Source organism: Corvus brachyrhynchos, unplaced genomic scaffold, assembly GCF_000691975.1.
Source record: "Corvus brachyrhynchos isolate BGI_N302 unplaced genomic scaffold, ASM69197v1 scaffold1, whole genome shotgun sequence".
Classification (NCBI taxonomy): Eukaryota; Metazoa; Chordata; class Aves; order Passeriformes; family Corvidae; genus Corvus; species Corvus brachyrhynchos.
This window is the reverse complement of record NW_008237222.1, coordinates 11,069,633-11,080,655: the sequence shown is the minus strand read 5'-3', so window position 1 is coordinate 11,080,655 and position 11,023 is coordinate 11,069,633. Positions and strand designations below refer to the sequence as shown.

The 11,023-nt window shown below is 36.3% G+C and overlaps 1 protein-coding gene across 4 annotated transcripts in view; it reads left to right on the top strand.

Moving 5' to 3' along the window:
- Nucleotides 1–1,429: 1,429 nt before the first annotated feature.
- The window catches only part of PPP1R13B (protein phosphatase 1 regulatory subunit 13B), a 55,789-nt gene continuing 46,195 nt past the window's right edge, over nt 1,430–11,023 (top strand). For 2 of the 4 annotated variants that reach the window (XM_017729133.1, XM_017729132.1), the window contains exon 1: nt 1,430–1,616. In XM_017729133.1, coding sequence (XP_017584622.1) covers nt 1,491–1,616 — 126 coding nt within the window. In that variant the 5' untranslated portion in view covers nt 1,430–1,490. The remainder of the gene's footprint in view (nt 1,617–11,023) is intronic. The other 2 variants (XM_017729135.1, XM_017729134.1) reach the window with 1 other exon arrangement.

Below are 11,023 nucleotides of genomic sequence, written 5' to 3'. Positions count from 1 at the left end.
ACCATAGTTGAAAGAGCGGCGCAGTAAGTGTTAAAACAGGCCCAGCTTTTCCTCTCAAATATTTATTCGTGTGATAGTTTGTTTTTCTGGCAGATCAAGATACAATCTGGTTTTGGAGAACAACCAGATTAGACTTTTTCCATCCTTCCTAAAGCAAAACAACCCTTCCCTTTTAAGAAATAACCTTGAGTTTCTCATTTATTTAAAATGTTCTCAGTTGCTAACAGGTTAATTTTTTTGAGTTGCAGCGTTTTAAAAATTTGACACTATTCTACCAATGTTATTCTCAATAAATCTCTCAACATGGTACAAGTCTGCAGAGGAGGAAGGAAGAATACTGCATGGGATCAGAATTTTTTTGTTGGTGACAAAATGCCTTATGGGAGGACAGTACTAATTCTGAATGTTGAAGCATTTTAAATACAGGATCTTGTTTGCTTTGTCTGCTCTGCTGCTGCTGGTAGGGGAGGGTAAAGTAAAAATGCTGTGGCTCACAAGCGAAGTTTAGAGCTCTATACTTTCCTCTTCTTGGGTAGCACTGTAAGGTGCTACACAAAATGTGGCTCATAGCTCTGAGAGAGATGGGTTATCTGGTTCTGCTGATCCTTCATAGCGTGGGTTGGTTGGTTTGGTTTTGGTTCGGTTTTGTTTTTACCTTTGGGTCTCCTCTCTCCATTTGCTCTAGGAAGGGAACAGATCAGGCTGGAGAATTATGCTTTGCTCCTGCAATTGTAGAGTAAGGACTAAATGCACTGTTGGTGCCATCGCTCTGCCTGTTCCCCACTCCTGATCCTGTATAGCGTTGACAGGAATGATGATAAACATTTGCTGTCCCTTGACATGACGAGACAGTCAGAAACATAGTTTACAGTTTATATTCTCTGCTGCTTGAATTATGTCCAACAAGAAGACAGACTTTGCCAAGAATGGAGTAGTGCTTGAACTATAGTACTTTTAGGCGTAAATATATGGCGGAGTTGTTGTTTTTAAGCTGGTTGTTCGATTTAAAACATTTCTTTGATTTAAGAAAATGTGCCATAGAAATATCTTTTGACAGCTCTTAGGATCATTTGCTCTTAGGACTTCTGCTCCTGTCATGGCCCTCTTCAACAGGAAAGTCATTTCTGTGTCTTTTGAGACAGAGCCTTACATGTAAATTTATTTAAGATAAATACTTACTGTTCATCATTATTGTAATAGCAACAAAGACTACTATTGCACAATGAGAGGATAGCAGAACTCCCCTACTGCAACCTTGCCTAATTAGGTGAAACTTGATCTAGCCTATCTTGTTCCTGTCACAACTGTGGCCTGTCTTGTTTCTTTAGAACATCTTATCACTGCTCGTCATTACTGCCTGAATTCATGTGCCAGTAGACCAAAAATACTCCATTTAAGTAGTTTTTCACTGTAGTTGTTGCACAGAAACTGTTATTAGGTTTTAGCTTTACACAATATTTTTATATTCACTGCTATTTACAACTATCCACATGAAGAATATTTTAAGGATGGTTCTTCAGAATATTGTAAAAACATCAAAAGGGAAATCCTGGCTACCGAAAAAGACTGGACTTAAATCTAAACAGTGGACCAAGGACAGAATTATAAAAAAGAAGGTGGGATAACATTGGGTTTTGTTTATTTGCTGTAATATTAAGCATTTTTGGATTTATTTTTGTAAAAGCGAATAGTGAATCTTTATAATGGATTTGTGTGTGTGTGTGTGTATGTGAGATTTTTACTTGAAGGTCAGGGTTTATTGCCTTATATGATTTTCTTCTGTATATAAAATGTCTGAAATTTTAAATTTCACCTTGCATAGCTTGGTTTATTATTAGTAGTAGTAGTAGTAGTTTTGATTCAACCAAAGTGGACTTCTGAGTGTAAAACAATAGCTTTTAATTTTTAGATCTGCGACCTTAAAACTAAAGAAGTGTTTTGGAAAGAATTATTCCACTCTGATGAAAGGAAAATTCTGCTGGCTTGCCTGTTGAATCCCCAAGGATGTATTCATTTTTCACTTACAATTTTTTACCAAGCCAGATAACGTCTTTACATCTAAGATTGAATGGCTAGTACTCCCTGAAAGCAATGCACTAAACAATCAGGATTTTGTTAATACTTCCTGCTTAGTGGGAGAAAGCTGTGGTAGTACTTTCTGCATTCACTCTATTGAAAATGAAGAAAGAATGGTGCTGGTTCCATTTGCAACACTACATATGGTTGTGTGTCTATAGATTTTGTAGAAATTGTTCCTTGTTTGTAAAATGAAAAAATGATGTTCGCTGCTACAAATCATGTTTATTATTTGACAAAAAGCATGATCTTTAGTAAAAATGCCATGTTGGTTGGTTTTGTTCTGGTTGTGATTTACTCTTCTTTGTTTGATGGGGTGTTTTTTTCATATTTTGTTAAAAAGTTTGTAAAAGAAAAGATACAAATGCCTGTCTTTGTATCCTATGCTTTTTCAATGAGATGATTTTTTCTATGCAGTAGGTAGGTCAGGCTTTTCTGGAATTAAGTGGATTTTGGATGACTTTGCTGTAGTTGTTGACAAGGTCGAACACAAGACTGTAGAAACATCAGCACCTCCCTGTCCTTAACCTTAGCCAAAATATTTTTAATAATTTGAGAACATTCAGTTCCGTGATACAAATTTGATGGGACACTTTTGTTGCATGTGGATTTTGACGATTGTTTTCTTTCAGGAAAATTGACTTGTACCCTCATACTGAACTGTGCTCGTCAGCTTTGCCTGGTGTTGTCAGACTGAGCTTTCTTTCCAAGTAAATTGCAGTGTTGCTAATGCCAATATACAAAAAAGCTTGAATAGGACTTTGTTCCACATCCCCACCTAATAAAAGTAAAATACTAAATTTTTTGTCTGTCTTACCTGTCATCTGGGTCTTGAGTCTTGATGGAGGGTGTCCTTTTTTGTAGAGTGTGGGGGTTCAGGTGTGTATGGATTTTTTTGGTGTCGGTTTGTGAGTGGTTCTTTGGTTTAGGTGGGGGATTTTTTTTAAACCTTTCATTTTAGTGAATCCAACTTTTTTTTTTTCCTGACTGGAAAGCTGAGATTATTATGTAATAAAAGGACCTCTGAAGATGAGTCATCTTGAATTCATTTAGTTTTGATTTTAATTTATTGCCAGTTCACCCGCGTGTACTGTGAATTTTACAGCACTACAGTTGTGTTGTTCTTCAGCCACATCTTCCTTAATGATTCAGAGAGTAAAATATTTAAGAGTATTTTTTAACAGTTATTCATATCTCATCAGCTGATGAAATGGAATGGGCAGTTTATAATTTAGGACTGTTTTCTCAAGCTTGTCATGCATTTCAGGTGTGGCATACTGGTTACCCTGTCAGATATGAAAGATTTAGACCTCTGAACATTAGAACTAAGTTATGTGTGCGATTCTGTACAATGAGGCGCAGTTGTAGCGCCACAGTGATTCCTCTGTCCTTTTCTCTAGTGGCTGTGGGGCCACACCTGTACTGGGGGTCCCCACTTAACTCTGAACCATTTGGTTTGGAGGACCCTGATCTGAAGATGTGAAGAATAGTAGAACTGTGAGCATCATGTTCATATTTTATTAAACAGATCTGTTGGAGTTTATGGACAAATGGAAAGATCACTGCACCACTGCAGCTTTGTTTTGATCTGGAATCTTGATGTCCTCTGACCTTCTGACTTTTCCTGTGTATTAGTAGTGTTTTGTGCATTTGCAAATGCATCAACTGCTGGAGTTTTCTGAGCGTTTGATAGGAGTTCATTATTTAAGGAATTCTCATATTTATAGGCCTAAACAACTACTAAAATCCTTCATTATAGCTAGGCTATTTGCTAGTTTCTTAAATAGATCAGATTTTTTTAAAAGCTTTTTAATTAATCAGCACAAAATTTTGCCAGCTGATTTTTATTGGTTTGTTTCAAGGTGCTTTAGATAAATCTCATTGAAATTAGGCAGGCAGTACTAGATGAGGTTTGTCATTCTAAGATTCACAAGAAAAAATAAATTCCAGAAGATAAAAAAATGTTCTTAGTGAAGACAGCAAGTATCAAAAAAAACTTTGGAACTTCTTCAGAGCTGCTTGATTTGACTATCAGTCTTCTGCTCTTGGTTGATAGATGGTAATATCCATTTGCAATAACCCTATAACAAATCATATAATGCTAATTTCAAGGTGAGAACTTATGTACTGAGTTGTCATGAACATTGCTGGTTAGAGCAGAGAGTCTTTCAAGAAGTCTCCAGCTTTCACCCTTTAATAATAGTTGTGTATATCATGAAAGACAGCATATGGCCCACTGATTTTTAAACAGTGAAACAAAGCAAGATTTAAGAGCCTTGTTTTGGGAAGAATAAAAGTCTTCATTTTTAATCTATGTTGCCTGATGGAGAAATGTGCTCAGCAAGAACTTATCAGTGTACCTAGAATTATCCCTGTATTCCAGAGTCTCTTACGTGGTAACTAGTGTCTTGACAGTCCTTTGGTAGAATTATTTGCGTCAAGGAGCAACAACAAGATCTCTTGCTGGTTCTCCAGATGTAGCAATTTAGGAATCAAGCCAACAGATAATATAATGCAGGGATGTTGAACTCATTCTGTAGCAAGTGCCAAATTATATTTTCCGCTAGAGAACATCACAAGAGGCATGTTTTATAGATTTCTCTAACTTCAGGCGGTGTTGCTTTAGCTGATGAGGATAAATATTGCACTTGGACAGATATTCTTCTAAAATAATAGTTTTATATGTAATGCAATCTCTTTGTTGTTTTGGTTTGTCCCTTTTAAGCTATACTCATTTTTCCCTTCTGTAGCCACAAGTTAACTGCCCACCTTTTAAATTTTATCTAAATCTCAGCTCCTGTTTGATTTTAGCAGAACTGTCCAAATCTAAAAGAAGGCGTTTCAGTGTTTTAATGAATAACAAACGGCTTCCCTAAAGATAATGTCTGGAGATCTGGCAGTGGTTCACTCCCATGGATTGACTGTGACTTCTAATATAGTGAAATGTAGTCTAAAATCTGATATAGGATTATAGTGTCTAAATGATCATGTCACTCTTTTGTCCTAGGCAGATGCTAGAAACTCAGCATTTGTTAGATAAGTTGTTTTTTTAGCCCTGTTGATATCTTGGTTCTCATGGCCTGTAGTCTGTGGGTTGTTTTTGTTGTTTACACAAGTGAACTCTTAGTTGCTATTGTTTTCATTAGGTATTGTTTTCCTAGAGCTCTGGAAGTCTTTCAGTTAACTGCTGTGTACTTTTCATTTAATAGTTTGTGGATCTGTCTTGCTGATGATAGTTGCTGTTTCCTCCCTTTAGCAAAAATATTAGCTTATTTCCCTGTGCTAGAGAAAGCCTGCCACTGCAGGAGTAAGGGGCTTCAGATTCCAGATATACAATGATGCTGTAGCACTTTCTCTGTCAAAGAAAAGAAAGTGTCATAAGTATCCCCTCAGCAAATAAGTATCAGGTAGTTGTAGGTTTTTGAAATAGCCTGAATCCTGTTGAACACCTGTGGTCACATATGACAGCTCGTGAAGGGAGCAAAGACAACAATCCTGGAAGTCCTGAGAGGAAATCTCTGTGGTTCTGTCAATTCTCTAAGCCTTTGCAACTTGTATGCCTTAAACAAGATTTTACTACATTTTTGTAATATTTCCTTTTAAATTTATACTTCTGCATTTCTGTAAGAGGAGTTAAACTCCTCTATAAGAAGAGTTAAAGAATTAAAATGATTTCTGTGCTTTAGCAAGAGAAGTAATTTTATACACAATTATTGTCTGACAAGTTCCTGGTTGTGGTTTCTGTGGGTAAGTTGTCTAGTGCAGAGCATGGTGAAGGTGGAACTCAAGGTAGATCAGTGGTTTTTTTTCAGTGATTGCAAAATAGCATGTTAATGTAACTAGCATATGGGCTGATGCAAAAAAATGCTTTTGTGAGATAAGTATATTGACGTACATTTAGGCAACATGAAAGTTTCAGATTTGATCAAAATCAAAAGTGTTGACCATAAATAATATGACCTTGTTCATATTTTTGAGTAACCTCATGAATGCTTGAGTTTACCAATAGTAAAATTTAAGGTTTTAATGGTTGTTAGTAGCTCATAGCTGAATATTTTACATTTTTAGAGTCTGAGATTTACTCCCAGTTTTGTGGATTCTTTTGCAGGCCATATGGAGGCGGTTGGCTTCAAATTTGAAAGTGTAGTAAGAAATTATTGGTTTCACAAGTCTACATTTTGGCAGAAAACTTTGCTCATTTTTGTATTCCGTGCAAACTGAAGACTGTTGGTTGCACTGCCTTTGTGAATTTTACTAATGCATTCAAAAGCATCACTGGGCTTTAAATTTTGTCCTGAACTCAAAGTTTATACAGCTTGAATGTGAGTAGGATGTGAGGAAGACTGTTTAGAAATATGGAAATTGATTGCAGTTATTTTTCACCCCATATATGGGGAAGGGAAACAAGATATTAGAGGAAAGAAATCTCCTGGTGAAAACCACAGTAATTGGTAATAAATTTGCTGTATGTCTTGATCCTTTATTCAAAATAAGACTCACAAGCATACTGCAAGAAATTCTTCAACAGATTCATTTTCAAAAATAACAGCTTCGTTCTGAAGGTAACTAATTGTTGGCAAAAGCATGCTGCTGTGTAACTTGTTGCTTAGATGGATTTTAAATATTTCTTATTAATACAGAGAAGTGAAATTGTTTAATCTTACTGCTGTTTGTCTGGGGTTTGCACATACTAACATGAGAGATTTATTTGGGATTTGTTTGTTCTGAAATTTCAGTAGTATAAAGAAATACTTGTGATTTGAGTCAAGAAAGTATCTTTAGATGGCTTTAATTCAAACAGTTCTGTGGTTTTAATTTCATAGTCTCTTATTTTTTTTAATGTAATTGCTTAAAGCTTTACCTAATTAAGTCTATCATCATAAAGAGGGGCTGTGTTCATACTGCAACAAAAGTTAGAACTCTGATTTAATACTTGAAATGTACAACTACAGTTTCTACAGCTGTAGCTGATGGAAGTTTTATATAATGGCACGAATTCCAGGCAAGCAAGCTTGCATGAGACAATTAATAACTTGTCACTTTTTTCTGACCATTCTACATGCAAAGTCATGCATATCGATGTATCTCATCACCAAAGGGATGATTTTTTACATTTTCACATTTTGCCTGCCTCTCATTCTATGATTTTTCTAGGAGCTGAAATCCTTAGTCTTACTCAAAGTTCATGTTTGATTGATGGGGCTATGACATTTCAGTAAGAGAGGGCTTTGGAAATTTCAGTTAAAACTATCGTAGTAGCACCTTGAATATAGCAAACTCCTGGGACTCCCAAGTTAGCAAAATCAAAAGTTAAAATTCTTGGCAGATGTTGAGGTCTCTACTGTTCAAGAGAGATTCACTTTGAACAGGTCTTTTCTTCGCTGATTGTTCTCATCTTGTAGTTGTAGGCACCTCTAAAAGTTCTGAAATGGCAAAGCACAAGATCATGAATGAATGTTCTGGAATTCTTTGTTAGGGGAAAATGTATGGTGAGAAGATAATGCCTTCCAGTTCCTGTGAAACAGAAGGATTGAAGTTGGGATTTCTATTAGAAACAGTTTGGTACTTTAAGTTGATTGTGTATCAGCTTTGTATTTGAAATGTCTGTTCACTGATCTACTGGAAGAGAAGGGTTTTTTGTTTGTTTTTTTGTTGTTCATTTATACAGTGAAATTTCTAGGCTGGTTTAAAGACCAAAAAAGGCAAAGGGAGAGTCCAATATGACTAAACAGTAGTGTGTGAATTTAGCCGTATTAAATACCCAGTATATTTTTAACTTGCAATCATATGTTTGATAATTCTTAAATTGACAGAAGTTATTAAAAAAAATTCTCTATTATCCACTCTAGTATCATGTAGGCATTCTAAATTTGGATAATGAGAGTAATGGATAGCACAAAGAAAAATTCATGGTTTTCATTTTCTTGGGTTGCAGGGTTGTTTTTTTCCAAGTCTTTGGTCCTCTGCTTGAGTGATCTTGCTTTTAAACTTTCCTGGATGTATCTTCCTTTTTTAAACTGTGGACATAAAATTACATGCAGGAAAAGTAATGATTCTCAGATCAGTTTTTACCAGGAACTCTGGTTTTGATTGGAAACATGGGGTTTAGTTAAAAAATGGTTGTACATAAAATAAAAAGCCAACAAAGTAGTTCCCCATCTTCATCCACAGAACTCACTTTCATTTTTTATAGTTGAATATGTCAATATTACTATAAGAAAATAATCTTAAACTTGTTTTCAATTCTAATGTTTCAGCATGTCCTGAAATAGTACTTTTCTGGTTCCTTTCTGATAGATCAAATAACTCAATTTGCTGTAAGTAGGATATCAGGAAATACCTACTTATGTGGACTTTGTTGTTGTTTTTACAATAAATATTGTTATCAGCTATCTGACTTAGTAAATTAGCTTTGGCATAAAGCAATGGAGGTGTGGGTGTACAATTTATTTCTTCTCAAGCTGCAGAGTTTCAGGTCTTGGTAGCTTGAAGTAATAATTGAGTGAGATGTAGTTCTTGTCTCCACAAAAATTATTAAAGAGGATTTACTTAACTGTAGACCTTTTTAATTCACTAGCTGTTTGGTTTTTTTCAGTAAGACTGTAGAAAAACGGTGAGGCAAAAACTTTGTTCAGCAGTTGGAATTTTGGCTTTCTAGACAGTATCTTAACTAAGAATCAACCAGCTGTTTTGGTGGTGGTGGTCTGGTTTTATTCCAGTCATAACTAATTGCACATTGTACTAGGGGAATGCTACTGAAGTAGCACAACACAAGTAGTGAGGTCAAGGTGGATTCTAGGACAGCCTGACCAAGCTCATTTAGAGCAAAGGCCATCAGACTCATTTGAAAGATGGCTTGTTTCTGTATAGTTGTGTGTAAGGCATTTGTGACCCTGTGGGATCTCTGCTGTGGTAGACAAGTTGAATGCATCTCTGTTGTGCAGCTCTTGGAATCTTGGTTAGGGATGAAGAAAGGCTTCTGTAACCATCCAGTTCATCTCTAAGGAGACAAAACAATATTTCTCACCTCATTGGCAGCACTTTTCAGGATAATAATGACTTAGACTTGTGTCTGAAGTGTTTATCCAGAACAGCAAAGGAGGGGAGGGTCTCCAAGGGAAATAATGAGGTTGCTTTGCAGGTGCATATAAGGCATGGTGGACAACAGTGAGGAAACCATAAAACCACCTGTTAATATTAAGCACATGGAGAGTAGAAACAGGTGTGAAAGGCCAATTTGACATAAATTTCTTGACAGAGAGTGAAAAATGATAAGAAAGAAGATTGCACTTCCCAATGGGGAAGTGAAGACAAATAAATTGTGCTTATCAGGACTGACACAGAAAGGCAACTGGGTCAAGGCTGCAGGCATGAAGGGTGATTTTTGTTGTGGTAGTTGACACGAGTGAAAAAGGCACACCAGTGAAAAGCTGGGAAACCTTTATTTGCAAGTTTGCAAACTGAGAGCATTAGCTGGACCACTTTATGGAAAAAACACCTTTCTCTGTTTTACATATCGTACAGGAAAAGTAGAGATAGATCTGAGACACAAGACTGAGGTTTGTGTCAAAGATGTCTATACTACAGCTCAGGGTGATGGGTACCTGTGTGTTATGATGAATGAAATCTAGGGAATCATTGGTGAAACATGTCTAAGGACTGTGTTACAGCCTTGTGGAACTTGAATTGACAGCTAGGCATTCATAAGAGTCAATCGAAGTTGCCAACATTTCAGTTTCCTTAGCAGGAGATCAGGTCTAGATAGATAAAACTGACATCTCTCTGAACGATGTCTATTGAAATTTTTGCAGGTGACATTATTCAGCTGTAGAAAGAGGTGAGATAACAAGCAAGGAAAATGGTCTTGTAGATTTATCTCTACTTCCACCTCCTTGAGAACTGCAGGGATGATAAAATACGTCCTTTAAATAATACAGGAAGTATGCTTTGAAGAGGGAATGGATCAAGGGGAGACGCCATACTAAGAGGAGTATGTGCAACTATTAGGCAAGGACCTGTGGGACAGAGAAGTTTTGGGTAGAGTACTGTTTCCAAATCTGTCCTAGGAGGAGGTCATCTGTAAGCTGAGAAATGAGATTACAGTTTTGAAGGCAGGTTGGAAGGTTTGCTGTAGCTTATTTGGTACGGAAAAGACATGAAATTGTGAAAGTTGGAATCAAACCATTGGTTTTGTAGCAGGAGCCATAGAGGAGAGAAACAGGTAATACCTATGTGTGTGGTGAGAAGGATGAAGTGTAAGGTTTGGAGCTTGATGTTTATGGTGCAAAAAATACATGATTTAGAATCCCTGAGGTGATTTGCTCATGAATGTTAGGCTGATCCTGTTGTGTGACATTGTGTTCACATATTAAAAGCTGTGAATTGAGAGACGATCAAAGAAATGCTACAGTGGTTATGATCACATTTTTACAAGATGGGTTTTATTTAGTTGCTCCTATTTAGAAGTCAATTTAAAATGAGAAAGGATTTATCAGTTCCTTTGTGTCCTAATCTTTGGCTAGGAATGTTTTTTTCTTGTAACTTGTTTACTTCAGTGGGTATACTTGGGTATTTCACATGTATGCTTCACTTGTGTTTTTCAGCAGCAAATTTCCAGGCTCCATCAATGCTAATTTGTATTTTATCACTATGTAATACCTCTGATTCTTATCCATTTCCACCACAAAAATTAATAGCTATGATACTGCCTTGAAAATCTAATATTGCAATATATTAATAATGTGCAATATTTTGAGTCTTCCTGTGTATGTTTCAGGATATTTGTTTTGCAGCACAGTGTTTCAGTTCCTTTAGTATTGCTCAGACAACCTGTTAAAAATAAGTCCTTACTTAATCAAATTTCCTTGATGAGTGTTACAGCAATAGTTGGCTGTGGCACCTTGCTTCCTCATTAGTGAGATACCTTTCCCTGGGCTGAAACTGTGAC